Genomic DNA, 20,573 nt, shown 5'->3' on the forward strand with positions numbered 1-20,573 from the left:
TTTGGTGCCATCAATTTCCAATTCCCAGGAAGGCATATTGCTCAAAGGTCAGCAGCAGGGCAGCCACTTAGGATCACTATCAACATTTCTTGTGAGATGTTTTTCGGATGACCGCTGCCCATTATCCCTAGTGTATTTAATGTGTGTTTTCTGTAAGGGGAGTCCGGTTTCGTCTCTCCCAGCTCCCTCACACCTCCTCCGGATCCAATGGCCCCTCAGCACCCTGGGAGCGTCTGTGTGGAGCCGGAGGATGGGTTTGTTACACATGGGGCACACGCTGCGGATCTCCAGCCACTTAAGGAGGCACCTGATGGGACATTCAGTAACCGTTAGTTACAAACAATAACACCGTAATCTAGTTTAACAGGAGCCACTCTACTGACACTCTCATATGGACTGGAGGAAGCCATCATTATGCTGGTTAGTCCAACATGTAATAATGGAGTCTTGTGGCTTTTGGGGTTAAATTGCTGTCCTGTTTTTAAGGATGGACTATTTTTAAAGTGCACTTTGAAGTCTTTAAAAATAGGAAGGAAAAAGCAGTTCACCCCTCACTGATTGAATGCGTATTTTCCAAGGTGAGAAAGGTCACTAAGTAAAATAAGCTGTATTGTTCGTTTAGTTAACGTAATCTGAGATGTAAATGTTGTATATCAGAAATGCAGAAACTTCTCGAGTCCTGTCATCTCCGTGATGCTCGTTGTTTCCTCTATTCCAGTGTCACTATATGCTTCACACTTATTGGACTGCTGTCGATCCCCATCTTATTTCCAGATTCGTAACACTTACTTCTTGTGAAATGCATGGGAGCACGGGCACACTCCCAGTTCATCTCTGGTCCTGAATTCTTCCAAACACACCGCACAGGTTTGCTGGAAAACAAACAAACACAAAATATGTAGGGTTAGCGTTTGTGATCAGATAAAAAAAAAGTCTCCCTCCATCTCTATTCACATTCATTATGTCACATTCAATGAGATACATTTGAGCAATAAATTAAGTCTGACCTAGATTTAAAGCATAACACAAGTAGAAATCTAGCACTGAAAATAGTGCTATAACTATTTTTTTCCTAGTAACAGTATAATTTTAGCACGAAAAGGACCCTTAACCACCACTGTCTTGAACAAAAAGAACTTGGAAAAGCAATATTTTTAGAAATCACAAGAGAGAAGATCTTTTTGTAATGCATTTTAAATGAGTGCAGTTATTCCTGGAGTCCTAATTCTGCTACAAGAAGGGAGCCAAGCAGGCACCCTGACAGCAGCTACAATATATATATTTTTAAATGTCTGCATTTGAGATGCAAGGTATTTTCAGGCCATCTCGGAGCGTGTGCAGCATGTTAATCACATCTGAGCTGCCAGTGTGGTCATGAAATGTGCCCAGCTGCACATGTGTGATGTAGCTCCTCATATGTTCAACACAGGAAATGCATAAAGGCAGAGAGAATGACTTACTCCTAGAAGGCTCAGTTTCTTGCTTGCTCCCTTCAGCACCACCTACAGTTGACAAAAAGGAGGAGAGAAATATTGTCATGTGATTGATGTGTTAACACACAGTTCTGTTGGCAGAAAATCTATGGTGTAAAACGAACATGTCAGATGGGTTCAATGTCCCAACGTCCTAATTCTGCAAGAGTGGTGTGTACTCTTTTATTGGTTGCATAGTTAAAAAAATGAATACAATCATCATGAATACATATAATACAGACAGCTGCAGCTGGAGTTTCACCTTCCCCGAAGCTGTGAACATTGTCACTAACTGTCACCACGCTACATTGCGACACCCTGCTGCTACCTGCTCACCATGCAGCTGGATGAACAGTTGTGAATCAGAGGGCAGCTAAGGACATGGATTACGTCAAGGTCATGTATAAATGGCTGTGTTAGATTTCACATTGGACTATAATAGTGTGAAATGCTATATTAGTAGCCTATTTATAACCTGCCTCAGAAGCTGGTGTTACATGTTCCCCCGTAGTGAGATGTACTGCAGTGACGACATACCTCATTGTAGCTGAACTGCTCCCTTGTTCCTTGTTGTTTCAACCTGAGTGAGGCAGAGGGAGAACAACATCTGTAGAGACCGTCATAACAACTGCAACTTAAGTCGGTGGTTCCCAACCTGGCGAACGAGGCCCCCGCAAAGGCTTGTGAGATGACTCTTAAGAGTAAGCAAGATGATCACCCTAGTTGTGTCGGGTCTCAGGTTTATCCAAATGAGGCCATCTGAGAAAATCTCTGACTGAACAGCAGAATGGTTACGAGGCTCACAGGGAGATATTGCTTCATGTTAGGGTGTCACGTATTAAAAACAACATTTGGAACCACTGACTTCAGTCATCCATGTTATTCATCAAAACTGTATCTATGGACTAGCACAACACTATAGTCACATCCAGTTTTAGGGCCGTTTACTAAAAAATAGCTGTCTATAGTCCGGTATTACTTATTCTTAATTAGCCCTGCAACTAGCATAGATTGATATGTTTTTATCTCCAAACAATTATAGACCATATGTAGCAACTTTAGCAGCTGTGCAGGGCACCACTACATAGATTTGCACCATTATTGCTGCTATCATCACATATTAAGATTTAGTACCGAGTGAGTTTTTAATGAATTGTAACCTGCTGCGGCACACTGTGTTGCAATGCTTGATCAAACTACCAATAGCTCTCTAACAGGATTGCTCTCTTGTTGTCATGTCAATTGTCTTTTTGCACATTCTGCTTTTTCCCATGTTTCTCGTGTACCTTCCTCACTCTCTACCCAGATGTTCACCCAATCCACTCCCACCCCCACCCCCAATCCTCCCTTACTTACCTGAAAAGGTAGCAGCAGAAGATGAGGCTGAGCATGAAGACGAAGAGGCCGATGCCCAGCACAATGACATAGACATTGAGCGGGAGGTGATAGATGTCAGACGCCATGCTGCAGTAGTGTTCAGAGCGCTGGGAACCCAAACCACACAGGCATCCTGGTAAGAGGAGTTTGCAGATATAGATTACATACTTAATGCATGTTTACATGTCTGACATGGATAAATGTAGTGGAGTAACTGTCATTATATTTTTATTTGTTTGTTTACAGCCGCAGTCTTTAAATTGCATTTTTCATCTCAACAGGGTTATGGTTAACCCCAACAGGGCAATTTGTGCAGATAGTACAGATAGCCCACACGACCAAGAGTTTTATCATATATTTGGCATGGAGTTTTACATAATATTGTTAGTGTTTGTTTTGATGCAGGTGTTTCCAGGGAGCTGTCCCCGGCACTATGGTGGCAACTGAGTCAATCACAGAGCTGCACGTTAATTGGCTGTGAACAAGACAAACATGGAGGACAGACACCACTTCCGCTTCAACACCATCTGTTCCACAGACTCTATAGAGTTGTGTGTGTGTGTGTGTGTGTGTGTGTGTGTGTGTGTTCACGCACTGGGGGATGGGAGGGTAAGGATGTCTAGTGCCTGTCTGAATTGTGTGTGTGTGTGCTGCAGGTGGCAGGGGTGGTGTGTATTAAACAGAATGAACTCTGGGGACTAGAATAATTTGGTTAAACAATAGCAGAGGAAGCCCCACTTCCACATGCCACATGTGTGCCTATTAATTTGCAGCGAGGATGTTATTTGCCAGCCTCTAAATGGCCATGTGTCTCTCTTTAGAGTGAATGAATGGATACAGCTTGCACTCTGTGGGGGGTATGGGTTGGATAATTTGACATGGCTGGGTGGTTGGGGGATTTAGAGGGGGGGGGGGGTAGTGTAGGGTTGACCTAGGGTAACATGAGAGATACAATTATGAACCAGGCAATGGATGCATTGCAGAATCAGTCAACTGCAACAAAACAAGAATGTAAGAAAGTTAGAGAATACAATATCTTCAGTTTCAGTTGTCATGGCTGTCAAACAAACATGACCTTGAATTATTCTTGTATTTTAAGTGAAGACTCCACTCAGTAATTTACCATTTCTCAAGTACGCCCACTACGGGGATCCCATAAGCCAGTAACTGAGTTTATGAGATACAAGTAAGTGCACGTGCCACCACCTCTTGTGTATTTATTGGCAGACAGCGGAGAAATCCACTCACTTACCGTTACACCATTGAGATGGTAACATGAAATTTAACTCCCAGAGCAGCAGCAGTACATCCAGGCCCTGTCCGGAGAAGGCTGGGACCAGACACGCTCGTGGTCCGAAGCTTCGGACACTGAATCTGTTTGGAACCTGGATTGAGTCCCTCTGAGCTGGATCACTCTTTTGTTGGGTTGTGTCAGCTCCTCAAAAAACAAGCGTCAAGATTTTCAGATTTGCTCAGATTCCACAAATCCTTGGGAGGTGTGGTTTGGTTGGCTCAGCAGTCTGTGCTGCCCAGCATTCCCAAATCTGGATTAACCACTCCGTGTAAGGATTGGGAGATTTAAGACTGGGGTTTGGACCGGGAGCGAAGATCTCATGTGCTCCTGGATTCCAGTGAGAATGATGTCATCACAGGAGAGAGAAGAAGAAACAAAGAAATCTTGTTGACAAGAACTGATTGTTATTCAGATACCTCATACCATGTGTTATTCAGGAGTTGTTATTGGGAAAAGCTGAATCTCACTCAGTCGCAATGTCATAAACAACACAGGCTGCTTGGTAACAGGAAATACTTACATTTCAAGCAGAAATGGGCTTCTATACTTTGCGTCTGCAGTGTTGTCTCCTCACCAAATTCAATGACATCCACCGCTCAAAGTGACAGTCCTCGTCCAATGAAGGTAATTATCTGGCATTAGTCTGGGCTTTGTCTTCCTCCTAAAGCTGCTTTTTTTAACAGAGGATTTTCACAAGTCTCATCCCCCACTCCTCTGTTGTCTCCTCCTCCAGTCCTCTGATCTTGCAGCGGGTATTCCTCCTCAGTATAGAAGGCAAGGATGTGCTGCTTTCCTCAAAGCCCAAACAAAGTGAAGGCAGCTCCATGCAATCAACAACAGTCCTCTAGCTGGGGTGTTTTGCTGGTGAGTGTGGGTTTTGCGTGTCACTTAGTGTGTGCATGTGCATGTGCGCGTAGGGGGGATCCTACTCTCCCTCTAACCATCTGCTCCTTCAATTGAGAAAAAAAAGCTGAGACAAAGGCGGTGTGTGTGTGTCTGCGCGTGTCATATTCAGACTCTTCCACCTCCAGCTGGCTTTGTCAGGGCAGGCTTCCCCTCTTCCTCTTTCAATCCGAAATGGTGCTCAGAGACAGCCAGCAATTCGCCTTTCCCTTCCTCCCCTTGCCCCTGCTCTGCTCTGGGTTTGTAAACAGATCTCTGCTCATGTGACCAGCCGTTTTGCCTCGCAACTCTCCTCTCCCTCAGCCCTCCCTCGCTACCTCAGTCCTCCAATCTGTAGGCAGAAGGAAGGCAGAATGAGCCTGACACTGACGAATCACCAGCATGCAAGCATGCTGATGTGTATGTGTCTGTATGCGCACACCCCTGTGCATGTATATGTGAGAGGGAGAGAAGAGAAACATTTGCAGCAAAGTCGAGGGAGGCCCCTGCCAGTAGCATGAGCATGGCTGATGTCCTGACAACCAAAACAAAGCCATTTTTGTGATGTGGAGGTCAGCAAAAGAATAGATGATGCAACCTCATTCACCGTTTCCTTCCTTTACACATACAGAGATTGTATTTTTAGATCTACAGACGATTATTATTCATGTTTGTTTTGTTTAAACTATATTTGAACGCCATGTCACTCCTTTGCAAAGAAAGAATAAGGCCGACAGAGAAGGGAAGATGGAAGAGACATCTGTCGATGGAGGGAACAAAGCAGAAAGCAAGACACAAAGGGAAAAACAGGGAGACCCAGAGAGAAAAGTCCCAGCCTGGACAAAGACGTTGCCTGCACGTCCACCCCCACACCAGCAGCCTTTGCTGCCAAATCGCTGAGAGAGAGAACAGCTGCTGGGCCACTGGGCGTCTGCGAGACGGTCAAGGGGAGTGCTGCTTCACCAATCCCCAGGGGGAGGGAGGCAGAGGCGTCAATGGGATTCATGCCATTTTCATTCACCATCCCCTCACGCTATTGTGATGACGTTACTGCTGAAAACAGGAACAGCTGGATTGACCGCACAGATGCATGCACTTCTGGATGTTTACAGGTTTCTCAATCAAATGAGATCTGTGTGTGCGTTGTAGCTTCAGGGCCGCGTTGTCATCGTTGGCATGTGAAGGATGGTGGTTAATGCCCTCTTGTGAAATATGATAAAATATCATTGTATCAACAGCTTCCTGAAGATAGGAAGGCATTTGTTATTGCTGTGAAATACATTGATTTTTGATAATTCCTCAATGTTTTACCGGGGGAGTGACTGATGAAACTGAGCAAGAAAACGAGGGAGCAAGAGAGATGCAAATGTGGCCTTGTTTTCTTTGTGACATGTAAATAGTTTTGGCTATCCCAGCCTTTTGTTTTTGCATCAATCATAGGTCTGCCTGTTTGGAAATAAAGTAACATTGTCGGTTTATCAATTTGTAAGACCACAAATGTGCATTGTGTAATTTGTATTGTGTAATAAATTACACAATACAAATGTTCTAATGGAAAATGTGTCTCTTTCAAAAGGCTGTTACATGGGCCAGTACATATAAAGAGTTTGAGTTCTATCAAACTGTTTAATGTGCCATTAAATCAACTGCTACTTTGGCCCCAAGTGGCAGTTACAGGACAACGGACACTGACTCAGTATTGTCACTTAGATATAGCAATATCTAGCTAGTTAATATTCACTAACATTTGCCAGAAAAGCTTCCATAAGCTACTGGTCATACCTGACCAAACAAGGCTGTAGCAGCAAAAATCATTAAATCATTTAGGAATTCAACTTTAATTTGTACGGCAAAACATTATTTGTCATTTCTTCTATCAAAAGTTACATACTCTCTCTTTAAAGCAAGAAGCTGCAGGGGCTGGACGTGCATGGATCTTTTCTGATATGATCCACGTTAACACTTTGCTTTGTGCCCTGGGGATGTTTTTGGGGCCCTGAGAGCAACACAAACATTCACAAGTGTTGTCAATCATTGACACCGGTACAGTGTGCTATCATAATGCTTTGCTCAACAGGAGCACTACTTCTGCAGACTTTCCAGGCTTCATATTTGACCATACTCTTCCCATCACAGAGCAATGGCAGATGGTTTTCAGTAATTTATGACTTGTAAATAAAATCGAAAAAAACAACAAACAGGTTTATGGCTCCACCCAGAACTATGTTAGTTAACTGAAGTGAACCAGAAATATGTTGACCATCGTGTACTACTAGAGTATTATACCATTAGTCAAACTATATATTGCAGTTAATTCAATTTATATTAATTAATATGTTCCGGTCAGTGAAGGAAAAATGTACAACTAATGTTGATAAATTACTAATACTAGTTAATAGAAATAAAATGATTCCTGAAACAATACAGCTGTCTGAAAGTTAAAGAAGAGCCAATGCCAGTTTTTTCGTTGTCCCTTTGAACTGGTCAGACCTTACTGTAATACACCGCCCATTCCCTCTTCTCCACGTCCCGGGTCTGTCCCTTTACGCATCCATTCGCTGCTCCGTTGGCCTCTCCATTCAGTCTGCCATTGGCTTCACCGTCCAGTTGGTCCTTTCTCAGAGCCAGAGCTGGTTTAGAGGTGTGCCAGTTCCATAACACTTTATTCATATCATCCTGGGCCCTGATACCCAGAAGCTTTTCTTCATCACTTCTCTTATCCTCGTCTTCATTGTCGTTGTCGTCCTTGCTGGAGCGATGGTGGTGGAAGCTGCGCATCTCCCCGCTGATGTTCTCAAAGTACTGCTGGATGCAAACCTTGGCGAAGCTCTTGGCATGTTCCTTACAGGTATCATCGAACATCTTGCGCTCAATGTCAATGTAATGAGACCAGTACTTGGTCTTGAGGAAGGCGGCTTGGGTAAAGCATGGTCGAATAGCTCGGATCAGGAAAGCCGTGAAGGTCATCATGAGCAGAAATATCCATCCACATGCCTGTAAAATATAGATATTATTAAATGTGTTAGTGAGGCAAAATTACCATTATTTTGAGCACTAAAACATTACAGCATCCAAAGAAAATATAGAAACCAGAGAGATGGACTTTAGTTGAGAATCGGGCTGATATTGTGTTTTTGCAGATACTGAAGATCTTGGAAGTTGCATAGACCAATGTGTGATTAAAAAAAGAGAAAGAAGCATATCCAGGAGCTTCCTGGCAGCTTCATCGCTCATTGACATAATCTGAATATCAATAGACTTTTCAGAGACATATTACTTTTAAGCCTGCATAAATGCCCTTGGGCTGATCAAAGACCTAAATAACAGTGTGGGTGTTTTTGGGTGGATTGAAATAGGTCCCAGTCCCATGAATAATGAATGTAGAGGCTTATCTTTGCCTCTAATAAGTGAATAGGAAAGCTTCAGTGAGCTCAAAGTGCAAGGCTAGATTCAGGGAGGGGAGATTTAAGTTAACTACAGTTTTTAAGGAATAAAGCAAGAAAAATGTAATTTGCTTGCTTTATTCCGTGCGTAATTTCCTGCGAAAAAAGTTCGAAAACTGTCTGCTTAAAGTGTCGACACTGTCTATTTATTGTGACCGATTGGTCTATGACTATCATATGTTTAAAAAAAATAATTATATATATATATATATAAATGCCATTATAGTCAGAGACTCCCCAAATACTAAAAACACAAGGATTAATAAAACAATGTTTCTATTGTGAAATCCACAAGTTTCATTAAAGATCAATTCTGAGGACATGACTCGTATCTTCAATGGGCCTTTTTCACAGCACTCATTTTGACTTGTCATAAAGCCACAGGTTGTACAATTAATATTAATTATCACTCTTTTCTGGTCAATTGTCCCAGTAAGCTGTGAGAGCGAACCAGCATCCACAACACCAGAACCCTGAAACTGAAGCAGAGCCATGGCATTTAGCCTCCATGTATTTTATTATTTATTAGTGCGCTTTTCCTACCCTGATATGTCAAAATGATGACAACAGATTTACTTACATTAAATGTCCTTGTTGTTACCATCTAAAAAAAACTGTCAAATCTCCAAACAAACATGTTTGTTTATAGCGAACAGCAGTAGCCACGTCTATTCAGATTTATTTCTCACGTTCTGTCCAGAATCCCTCCTACATTATTATTCAAATGTGCCATGTACATTATGTTTGGTTAGAGTTAAAACACAATAAAAGTGTGGGGGAAAAAATCAGAAGTCTACCTGTGATATACACTTGATGTATCGTGATGCGGCCACTCTTACTTCCTCATGCTTAAAGAGGTCTTTGCATGGAATCCTTGCCAGCAGTCTGAGCTTCTCAATCTCTGACAACCCCGTCAGCAGACTGTCATTCCCAAACTTAGCAATATCCAAGTCGATGCTGAAAGCACAGAGGAAGCTCTTCCCATCCATGAGAGTGACAGACACCCACACTGCAGGTGCTATTAAAGATCTCTGTGTGATCGAGCAAAACATGTAGCGAAGGATTGTTGGATCCTTGCTGCGTCTCCCTGTGGGTCTTTTCCATTCCTCTGTGAGCACTGACACATTATTGTTCAACACAAAACCTATCAGAAAGAACCATATCGGTGGAATAATGAGCTGTCCGATCCCATAGGTGTAGTTGTATTCTGGCATACAGGGGCAGCTGAACTCAACGGCAGAGTACATCTGTGCACTAGCGAGTGCCATGATCCCACAGATCCCACTCATAAAGGATTCCTGGTTGGATTGGAGGAACTGGAACATCATACGAAACTTATCCATTTTGGTAGATGTGGTGGATCTTTGGTTCAGATGGAATTATGTTACACCAACTGCAGTAGGAAGTTTGAAATCAATCAGTCAAAATAAATGCCAAAACATGCACATTTGTTGCATTATGGTACACATCATTTGCTTGAGAACAAGTTTCACCACTTTCCTATTGTATTGAATGAAGGTTTAGCCTGAATCACTTTACTACTCTCATATCCTCTTGACCAGGGACTTTTAATTGCAACTAATGGCTTTATTAATTATTAATAAATTGTGTACTATATAACATTAACAACAACAAAGCCTGCAATTATGAATGTTAAGTCACCAACGAAGGGCCAAAGGCTTCTCACTTTTTAATAATCCTACAGTAAAGGTTAGTAACTCATCATTTATAAGTGTTAATAACTCATTAATAAAAGGGACTAACAATAATAATCCAAGACTGTTCACAATAAATTCTTGTAAAATTTGCTCGAGATTCAGCAGACAGAGACTTCTCCAAACCTGGCAATCCAAAAGTTGTTCTTAATAAGAACGTATTGCTTTAAAGCATTAATACAATATTTAAATACATTGTAGAACTGTTATAAACCCTTTATAAATTGTGACATTTTGGAAAGCGTTACCAGAATCTCACATGCTTATAGTGAACTGTGACTGTTCTTCTAAACCATCTTTTATTGGGTTTCATGAGATTAAAAATACTGATACAAAGTCAGGCATGAATCATTGCCATAGCTCAGAAATAAAGATAACAAACACACACTCACCTATTTTCCTAATGCTGGATGAACAAAAAGAGAGGAACAAATATCATATAGCAACAAGATAGTCCATGGTAATTAACTTGCAGTTCTTTAAATACTTATCAGACATATAGCTCTGACTGACTGGAAGGTGTTTCTCAAATCCTCTGTGGGGATGTTCAAAGCCGACCACATCATCTGTCATCATGCCCCTCCCTCCACAGGTGTTCAGTGTGATATAACAACAGATTCTCATTCAACGCACACTTTAATCAAAAGTAAACCTGTTACAGTTCTCACAAACACGCTACAATTGATTCCATTTCAAAATGATGTTGTTCTCTTTCTCTTCATATGACCAGTGGTTGTGTGAATTTAAGTCACCTTAACCTCTGGGATGCAGTGTTGTTTAACAATCCAGACATGCAAACAGTGTCTCAATACATTCAAATCTGAGTGGCTTTGGCTGGAAAATGTGGTTGTTGTCTACGAGGTGAAGGGTGAATCTGTTTCCACTTGTTTCATCAGAACCAAATAAATCGAGAGACAATATCTCGGGCAAATCAGACAACTGCACCTGCTGAATGAGGCAGAGCTCGACAAACCAGTTAGAGGCCCACAAGAGGATGAAAGCCAGGGGCTTACTCTACTATTCATAAAGGCAAACCATTTTCCACACATTGTTTTTATTTTAACAATAGTGAGTGGCCTAATGGTTGGTCCTTCACAATGCAAGAAAGCATTTGTAAACTCTTGATTCATTCAGTAGGAGTAAATGTTTTACTTTGTACTATTCTGAATATGCAGTTAAACCTACAGGAAGTCTGTCTGTTTTCTTCTGTGTATTGCACAAGAAAATGTCACAGCAGAACAGATGGGTAGGGTGTGCAGGAAATAAGTCATGAAAGAAGACTGCGACGTCTAAAATAGGAAGAGATCATTGAGGTTAGTCTCTTGCTTCCTCCTTCGTACCGATTCACGCATTGCCGGAACATCGCAAAGCCAAGATAATGAATCACTTCTTTTGGTGCGTATTCTTGATCTTCTACTCTAATGTTAGGTGCAGTAATAAATGGTGTTTGATATTCAATGGGATCACAGTAACAAGTAAAGAGGATGCTTCCAGGCCATCGAGGAAGTAGCTTTGTTCTTTCTCGCTTCGCATCATTAGGAAATTTGCCTGCAGGATCATTTCTCATATATTTCACATATTTGCAAAGACTTCTATTATATCTATTAATTCTTTTCTTTCTCCCTTTTTCATATATTTTGAAGAACGTGCATTTTTCCAAATGACTGAAATTATGTTTAACAATTCTTTATGCTGTCGGACTTATTCACAGACAGTTTTGATGATGCAAGATACTCTGCTGCGAGTGCTTGTGGTAGCTCTGGGTCTCCTCACATATCCAAGGGACGAGCCCGGGGTTGAGGAATGGGACGAGATCCCCACAGTGGGCATCCAAAAGCACGAAGAGAGACTGTTGATGGGATGCGAGAACCTGGACCACAAAATGGCACCTGTCAGGGAGGAAATGATACATACCGACAAACAAGGGCCTCAAGATGATATAAGAAACATTCGGGCTGATCAACATGTTACTGAAAAAGACACAATGTCAGTCTTAAAAGGTGTGACTGTCATCCATCAAGATTTAGAGAAGGAAGTTGTTGATCGCCACTCATCAGAAAACGGACATTTGATAGAAAATTCAGATTCAAGTTGGCCTCAAAACTCCAAAAGTGAACCTGAGACTGCTCTGAAGACTTTACAAATTGACCGTGAGCCAAATGGAGATTTACAGCTGGACAAGAAGAGTAAACAGGGAGGAGACATCCGGACTGATGGCTCGTTTACAGACCCAAGCAGACCACAAAGGCAACAAGAAAAGTCTGAGGAGAAGGTGGTGTTCAGCCCCAAAGAACAAGAATCACCTCTGTCACACCATCACGCCATGACCTCCGAAAATGAAACTTCACAGGACATCGGTGACTGGGAAGGGGATTACCTCTGGTACATGTGGAACGCTCTCTCCATCATTTCTATGTTCCGCTTCTTTAGGAAATACCTCGGAAAACAATCCCAAATGAAACAAGAAGAAATCACGGCCTTCCCAGGGACCTGTACCACTGCTGAAGTGCCGCTACCAGACAACGACACTCTGCAGCAATTTCATTCTAAATGTTTAGAAGTCTCATCGGATAAGAAGTGGAAGGAGTTCTTGGAGGGGTTTACAAAGGATCTGTTTGCAGCCATGAGGACCGTCTGTGATAGCAAAGGCGGCATGGTAATTGAGGATTTTCAGATAGTGGATGTGTGTGATATCATCGTCCCCTTTACGCCACCTTATCCATATAGTTTCCAGTGTCAGCTGTGGAATGGTCAGGCAAGTGACCTGCTGCCAGATATGCAAGTCTGCGGTCAAATCAAACTGGTGGAAAATGAGAAAACCCAAAATGGCTGCCACTGTCAGTCTCCTAATTCAGATGATATGGTGTGTTTGCTGCATTGTGAGACTGAGAGTGTGAAGACGGAAATGACTGATGTTCGTGACGTCCTTCTTTGCACGAGGAACTCCCACTTCCTTTCAAAATCCATGGTTACCAAATGGTTTCAGAGCACTATCAAACAAGCGTGGGAACAGATTTCACATAAGTATGAGTTTGAACTCAACATTCGCTACATTAGCGCTCCAGGTGCTCTGACAGTTCGGTTCCGATCAGGGAAGAAGATTAGCTTCAGTGTGAATCCTGTGGTTAAAGGCAACACTGATGCCCATTTCTTCATTAATCATTGCTCCCCAAACAACCTGGATACCTCCTGGACACTCTCCCTGACCTACTATGAAGACAGTTTGTTAGAGCACATCGCTAAACGTCTGCCTGTAAACTCATGCCACAGACAAACTCTTGAAATTGCACTTTTCCTTCACAAGAGACAGACGGCATTGTCGGGAAGCAGTGCTCTCAAGGATTTTCATTTCAAAGCTGCACTAATGCATCTGCTTTTGACCAAAGACCCATCACAGTGGAAACCACACCATGTGGCTTGCAGGCTACGAGGCTTACTGGCCTTCATGGAGAGAAGCCTCAAGAAAAAACTACTGCACCATGTTCTAATTGGGAACCCTTTAAGACAGAGGTTTATTGAACTTCCTGCTGAATATACTCATGCAAAGACCGTGAATCTCTTCCATCCCCTTGTGGTCCACAACGGTATCTACAAAAATGCTGTGATGCATTTCCAGGAAATGCTTAGAAACGCACACATGCTGATACATGATTATCTAGATTAACAGCTCCATTCGTTCAAATTTGTTACCTGTCAGTAGCCTTATGTTAAGTTTAAATTATATTTTTTATCTCATCACTGTTAGGAACATGCCATTAGTTTAGAATAATTGCAGTAGAAACTTCAGATTAAAAAAATAAGCACATTTCTTTTTTTTTCACATTTATTTTAGTACTTCAGGAAACTCACGTTTTGGTAGCTTGATCATAATTGCAAGCCTTTAAACTCTGAGTTGGAGTACATTTCCCCAAAAAAATTTGTCACAGTACATGTAGAGTTGCTAAAAGACAATGGATTTTGGAGTTAACACATTTTTACTTGACATTATAGAGCTCTGAACCACTTGCTCATGACAGTACTTGTGATGATAACGAAGTGGAAACCTTGTCCTTGAAGATTAAGGTACCGACACTGAATTTTAGGACAGTGAAAGTTAGGAACTTTAATTTTTTTTTCACTTTGCTTTCAACCACACAGTTGCAATTAGAGAGAATAAAGCATGTTAACAAAGTCATGAAGCAGTTGTTGATGTACACTGTCTTCAGCTAGCCCACGGTGTAAGTTTTGGAACCAGTGATTTCGTTCCCTGATGCTGAGAGGCGTCAGTAAGTGATTTGGTTATAAAAGAGTGAAAATGTTTTCAGTGAAATAAGTGATCCCTAACTGAGCAATTAGCAGTTTAAATATACAAGTGATGAATTCCTGAGAATACTTGTTGTAGCATAGAATTCTTGCCTGTAGTTTATTTTAGCAGACCTTCAAATGCTTAAGGACCAATAAACAGTCCTTGCTATTGTGACATGAAAAGTGGAAAAAAAAATAAAATTGTATGAACTAAAGTGTTTCTAATTTTCCCATTTAGTGTTAAGTGTGAGCTTAGCACAAATGTAACTGAAAGCTGTCAATATAGTCATATCAAGCGTTGTCAGTTTCAGCTTTGCAGGGAAATGTCAAATGGCATTTCTCCTCAAACTTGACTGGTTGGATTGTAGCGGGGGCACAGGTTTTCAACCAACTCTGGTCTGGTTGCTCCACTTGAGGAGTAATGGAGGCAGTCTTCTGTCTGTTTCTTTGACAGAGTTAGGCAGGTGCCTGGCTCCCTTAGCTGGCTTGAAAAGCCCTTTCTGGTCCTCAGAGGCTGGAACGTTCTTTGCTTCAACTGTTGAAGATCAATCAGCACTTCAATAATGTGGTTTCGGGCCTCAGTCATTTCTTCAGCCATCACTGTAGCCATTCTCTCCCACTCAGGGTCTTGCATAAACGGGCCATACATCGCTCCACCTCTGAATTGATTAGCAGAACAAAACAACAGCAAAACCATCCCAGCATGCATCAGATCCATTTTAACTCCAGCTGCTGCACAATAAACAGGTTGCTGAAGGCATAGTTATCTTATTAAACCAAACATCAATAAGATTAAGAGTCTCGGTGTGATCAAAAATCAAAAGATCAGTTCAATTTAAAACATGAGGGAGAGTTGGTTGGTGAAGAAAAAAGTAAATATCATGTTAGGGTTATTTTATTTTATAAATCCTACCCGGATATCACGTAGCTGATGACGTCAAAACCAGGAACTACCAACGCAGTCCTCTTGGCTCAACGTTGTGCTCGGAAGCTCAGTATCCCTTGTTGGCTTTTTTCTTCATAAACAAAGTTAAAAAATCGTAGTTGATTTGGTAGATTGTAGTTTAAAGTGGGACTTCGCCGCCTCGTTTTTACTTCGTATCCTCTGTTTGCTCTAGAACCTGTTTTTACTGGTTTGTGCTAGCTAACAAGCCAGCTAACGGCTAGTTATGGTTGTTTTGGTTATTCATGTAAACAGTTTGTCGTGTCTGGGCTGAGCTTCCAGTGCTACGCACATTGTTTATATGATAGAGTCCTTTCCTCTGACTTCACTGAGAACAGAGTTGACGTAAGTTGGTTAGCTTAAATCATTTGTACCAGATAACTTAACTACTTAGTTCACGTGAATGTCAACGGCGGTCGCCTAGCTTGAGCTACCAGTCTCGGGACCTTTTGGGTTGTCCCTTGCCCCGAATAGTGGACGTCGGGCGAGCGTACAAAGCTCTCTGTGAACCGGATCCAATGCGTGGGATGATGGGCACACAGAGTAGTCCAGTCAAGAGCTACGATTATCTGCTGAAATTTCTTTTGGTGGGAGACAGCGACGTTGGAAAACGTGAAATCTTGGACAGCTTACAAGACGGATCCGTAGAGTCTCCCTATCCCTACAGCAGTGGTGAGTGACTGCCTCTGCTTTTATTCAGACATTGAGTTAAAAGCCTGGATTGACCAACGTTAACAAACTTGGTGTGTAATCTCAGGGATCGATTACAAAACCACCACAATTCTGCTGGACGGGAAAAGAGTGAAACTAGAGTTATGGTGGGTGCTTTCACAAAGTGGTATTATCAAGTCCAAAGTGGAGTAACGGTCAAAGCCATAGCATAGTAGGGCACTCACTGTACGTGCTGGTTGGTGTCTTCCACAGGGACACATCCGGGCAGGGCAGATTCTGCACCATCTTCAGGTCTTACTCTCGTGGAGCACAGGTGACTGCACAGCAATGTATGTGTTTTCCATGTGTTTTCATGCCACTCTGTATATGTGTCAACATGTTCGGCTTTTATTCCACAGGGCATCCTGCTTGTGTATGACATAACCAACGTCTGGTCGTTTGATGGCATTGACCGCTGGATGCGTGAAATTGACGAGGTAACTCCAGTCAACACACTGTCTGGTTGACAAAGAGATATAGGAAGTGCATGCTATATATTTTCATCCCTGAGAGAAATCAATGCATATTAGTCAGTGCAATAGCTTCAAGAAATCCTGTATACAGAATTTTGTTTACCTGACCTAAAAGCAATTTTTATTCCCACATTGTTTATTCCATCAGCATGCCCCAGGTGTACCCAGGATTCTGGTGGGAAATCGTCTTCACCTGGCTTTCAAGCGGCAGGTACCAACGGAGCAGGCGAGGGCCTATGCAGAAAAGAACAGCATGACTTTCTTTGAGGTCAGTCCGCTGTGCAACTTCAACGTTATCGAATCGTTCACAGAACTCTCCCGCATTGTGCTGATGAGGCACGGGATGGAAAAATTCTGGAGGCCCAACAGAGGTGAGCTTGTTAAGTTTTTTTGCCTCCGTTATCCGATAGATTAGGAATATATATATTTTTTGTCTATGGTAGAAAGAGGGTTCTCATAAATCTTGCAGAAAGTTTAAGTTTGGTTTGTTTAGATTTTGAGATATTTACCTCACACCACCCCAGTGTAGTGGGTATAGTAGCACTATTCAAAATATTTCAGAGTTACATCTGTCAAACTCAAGGCATCAAGAATTCCCAGAAACGGTGTCCCGATTATTGTGGATAATCCACTGTCCTCACTGTCTACAGTTTTTATTGGTACTATTTCTTTGTTAAAAAGCAGTTCCTGTTAAATGCCATTTAAAGCATGGTCTGTTAAGTATTAGTGACTAGGGGTCTAATTGTTGTTACTGTTGCCCAAGTACAACAATGAGGCATATGCCACTTCCCACAGAAAAGTTATGATCTATATAAAAAAAACTTGACGGATAGATAGTGCACACTTGTATGGACACTCATACCCACGCTTAGGCTGGTAATCGAGATGGTGATGGTGAATGGAAATGAAATGTGAGAGAACTCATCAAACGTATAACGATTGTTTCATATAACACATCACTTTTAGATCCACTTCACCACAAACAATCAAACCAACAGTGTTATTTGTGCTTAAGGACTATTGAGCTATAACCACTCAATATTTCATCCGCGCTGCCTGGATTAAAGAGGAGAGGGCTGAACAACCGCCACTCGTAGTCAGCTGTGGAGCAGACTGCAGCTGTTAAAATGATCTTCATTGGTTGTAGAAATCCAAGACATCAAATAGGATTAAAGAATTGCAAAATAAAATGTCAGTAGTTTTCATTAAACTATGCTTGTTTCAGCAAGTAGGATTTTTGTTTTCATATAGTTTTAGTGTGTAGAATTGCTGCAGTGAACACAAATTTAGTAATTTATTGGTTTACTGTATACAGCAACACTGAATAACAGCTGTCTGATGCAAGTATCAGAGCTCACTGGAGACACAAGGGTTTCGCCACATACATGTTTTTGTGATGTCCAAATAGTACAGTTTATGAGCAAGCCGAAAAGATGCATCGGAGAGCATTATGGATGTCTCATGCCTGCAGTTTCACTTTCTGTGCTATCTGACGTGACATCCACATTCATATTCCATTTTTTTTGTTCCACAGTCTTCAGCCTCCAAGATCTGTGCTGCCGCTCCATCGTCTCCTGCACACCGGTGCACCTCATTGACAAATTGCCCCTCCCTGTGGCCATCAAGTCGCACCTCAAGTCTTTCTCCATGGCCAACGGCATGAACGCAGTCATGATGCATGGACGCTCCTACTCGGTGGCCAACAGTGCAGCCTCAGGTGGTAGCAGCGGCGGAAGCAAAGCCAACAGTCTGAAACGCTCAAAGTCCTTCAGGCCTCCGCAGACTCCTCCAAAGAACTCGTCGTCATCCTCCAAGGGGAACTGTAAGATTTCATAGTGATGAGTGGACTAATGGTTGCCTCCGTAGGGCCAGCATTAAACGTGATGTTGCTCCAAGAGGTCACAAGGCCAGAGAAGAGCACGGCGAGCCACCAGCAGTCTTCACCAGAAACGGACATAGCAGTGAACTCACATTGACCTTTGGGAACTGCCTCGGCTGGTTGGATTGGCGCTTTGCTGGTGCCCTTTTGTGGACGCCCGTGCTCTTACGTACAGGGGCTCACTCATCAAGTAGAACACGATTTCCCTGGGACTAACGGATATAAATCAAGGATTGTTGCTCACCTGTTAAAATTACAAATGAGGGACTTTCGCCAGCTTTTACTTGGAAAAGGATTGTTTATTGTATTTAAAGTTGTAAATGTGCTGTGTGTGCTCGTTGTGTTGGTCATTGTTTGGTGGTTGATCTAAGCAAGGAGCTTCGTATGCTTGTTTTATTTTGGGAGATCTGCTTTGGTGTACAACTTGTGTGTCTTATGCTCTTGCCTACCTTGGAAAATTCCGTTTGCAACCTCAACGGTGCTCAGTTACTTATTTAAAACTCAGATTAGTTATTTTTTTAAATAAGACTGGCTTAAATTGAATGTCATGAGAATAGTGGGGCTATTTCCCAGACAGACTGGATTTTATACCAATTAAAAACACTTTTAAAACCATTCTTTGCCTAGCACTACTTGATGTGTGAAACTGTCCAGCAAAATTGAGCTGAATGTTCTGGTGTTCCTTAATTTTGGCCCAAATGAATTCACACTCCATCTCTATCAGTCTTTGGTTTGAACATCTGTTGACTTTCTCAGGCCATTTTTGCCTCTAAATCTAATTTGCTTAATTGCATTATCAACCCTTAACTGGTTTAAACCACCACCAGTAGGACCATCTATCAATCTATTAACCCGTGGGGCTATTCAAAGATTGCTTGGGGGCTGAGGAGGAAGCTTGTACAAACTCATGATGTGCAGATTGTGTGCTCAGTCGCGGCATTATGCCTTCAAAAGGTGCTGCAATCGGGTCTCGATCCTTAACAGGAATTTGTAAACTCACAAGACATTGGTGAGGAATATTTTAATTTGATTGCTTTTTGGATCTTTTATTTGTACCCAATGTATTTATGAATGTAAAACAAGATTAATCTGCTATTTTGCTGTGGTCATGTGGTAATATGTGGAACTGTAAGAATCAGAGGTGGAAGGTTACAGAGTACATATGCTATTGTGATATTTTTAATACGTGTTGGGTATTTGTACTGTAAGTTCATTCTTATTTTCTAACCCTGTGATCCATTTGTGTACATTAGGGTTGAATGGTCGTTTATGGTAGAGAACAATGTAATGTCAGATCAACTTGAAGACTTCTGAAAGAGCATAGGAAGTATTGGATTTTAAATAAGATGTAACTAATAATGTCTCTTTTTATTACTCAAATAATCTACCGAAATATTTTAAATCTAATATAAATTCTCAATTTTCTTTCCACCTCTGATTAACATGCTGTATTTCCACTTCAACATTCCCAGTGTCATGGCTATATGTGTGTCATATTGGGTCACTGAGGTCATAATCCATCGGTGCATGTTTTCTACCAGTTTGATGTGGTGTATTGAGAACAGTACAATGGGCGAAAAGAACATTTAAAGCACTAAATATGTAAACGTTTGATAATTATTGTTGAGCTGTGTTTCTATACATGTTCAATGATAATGTTACTCAGCCAAATAAAGGGTAAAGCTACAGGTTCGCCTTGTGTTTTCATAAACTTGTACGCTGTGCCGCAGTTATTTTTCATTCATTTATCATTGTGGGAATATCTTTTGTACCCTTTGTCCAGTCCAGGCCCGTCGGTGCTCAAGTGCAATAAAACCCGTGTGTGTGGGGGGCTGAATTGATTAGCCGCTGTCTCGGTATTGGCCACATTTGGATAACCAGCACGTCGCTGCAGCGCATGAATACAGCGCGGTCAAATGTCACCCAAAGGTCGCGGGGTCACTTTGAATGAAAAGATGCGGGCTGCTGCTTCTCATCGCCTCGAGGCTGCGCCAGGACAAAGATGAGTCGCACACTATTGAACACGTGACGCTTTACGCCTTCCCACCTGACCGTGGCATCTCTGAGCTCCGTGTGAATGAGCGCCTGTGCTCAACTGAC

General features: G+C 42.0%; 5 protein-coding genes across 5 annotated transcripts; 2 read left to right on the forward strand and 3 right to left on the reverse strand.

The window, feature by feature from the left end:
* Positions 1-71: 71 nt before the first annotated feature.
* Positions 72-6,008, reverse strand: zgc:175214 (uncharacterized protein LOC557610 homolog). Its single transcript, XM_034551124.1, is given in 8 exon segments — positions 72-225; positions 228-307; positions 790-872; positions 1,461-1,502; positions 2,010-2,052; positions 2,829-2,982; positions 4,102-4,470; positions 4,664-6,008. Coding segments are annotated over 7 exon segments (465 nt in total). The 5' UTR covers positions 4,127-4,470; positions 4,664-6,008; the 3' UTR covers positions 72-187.
* An 839-nt stretch (positions 6,009-6,847) lies between these two features.
* LOC117743163 (calcium homeostasis modulator protein 1) lies at positions 6,848-10,944 on the reverse strand. Its single transcript, XM_034551007.1, has 3 exons — positions 10,576-10,944; positions 9,266-9,861; positions 6,848-8,019 (listed from the first exon to the last, which is right to left on the reverse strand). The coding sequence occupies exons 2-3, from the start codon at positions 9,809-9,811 to the stop codon at positions 7,510-7,512; spliced, it is 1,056 nt and encodes a 351-aa protein (XP_034406898.1). The 5' UTR covers positions 9,812-9,861; positions 10,576-10,944; the 3' UTR covers positions 6,848-7,509.
* Positions 10,945-11,414: 470 nt separating this feature from the next.
* Positions 11,415-14,469, forward strand: LOC117731042 (inositol 1,4,5-trisphosphate receptor-interacting protein). Its single transcript, XM_034533172.1, has 2 exons — positions 11,415-11,578; positions 11,895-14,469. The coding sequence occupies exon 2, from the start codon at positions 11,904-11,906 to the stop codon at positions 13,845-13,847; it is 1,944 nt and encodes a 647-aa protein (XP_034389063.1). The 5' UTR covers positions 11,415-11,578; positions 11,895-11,903; the 3' UTR covers positions 13,848-14,469.
* zp3c (zona pellucida glycoprotein 3c) lies at positions 14,029-15,185 on the reverse strand. Its single transcript, XM_034555832.1, is given in 6 exon segments — positions 14,029-14,100; positions 14,103-14,123; positions 14,203-14,440; positions 14,442-14,449; positions 14,860-15,047; positions 15,050-15,185. Coding segments are annotated over 6 exon segments (663 nt in total).
* A 224-nt stretch (positions 15,186-15,409) lies between these two features.
* Positions 15,410-20,161, forward strand: LOC117731050 (ras-related protein Rab-40C). The gene is made up of 7 exons (XM_034533184.1): positions 15,410-15,462; positions 15,805-16,082; positions 16,168-16,228; positions 16,335-16,395; positions 16,481-16,558; positions 16,743-16,965; positions 18,129-20,161. Exons 2-7 carry the CDS (start codon positions 15,929-15,931, stop codon positions 18,428-18,430), a joined length of 879 nt encoding a protein of 292 aa, XP_034389075.1. The 5' UTR covers positions 15,410-15,462; positions 15,805-15,928; the 3' UTR covers positions 18,431-20,161.
* Positions 20,162-20,573: the final 412 nt, after the last annotated feature.

This window comes from Cyclopterus lumpus, chromosome 1 (genome assembly GCF_009769545.1).
Source record: "Cyclopterus lumpus isolate fCycLum1 chromosome 1, fCycLum1.pri, whole genome shotgun sequence".
Taxonomy (NCBI): domain Eukaryota; kingdom Metazoa; phylum Chordata; class Actinopteri; order Perciformes; family Cyclopteridae; genus Cyclopterus; species Cyclopterus lumpus.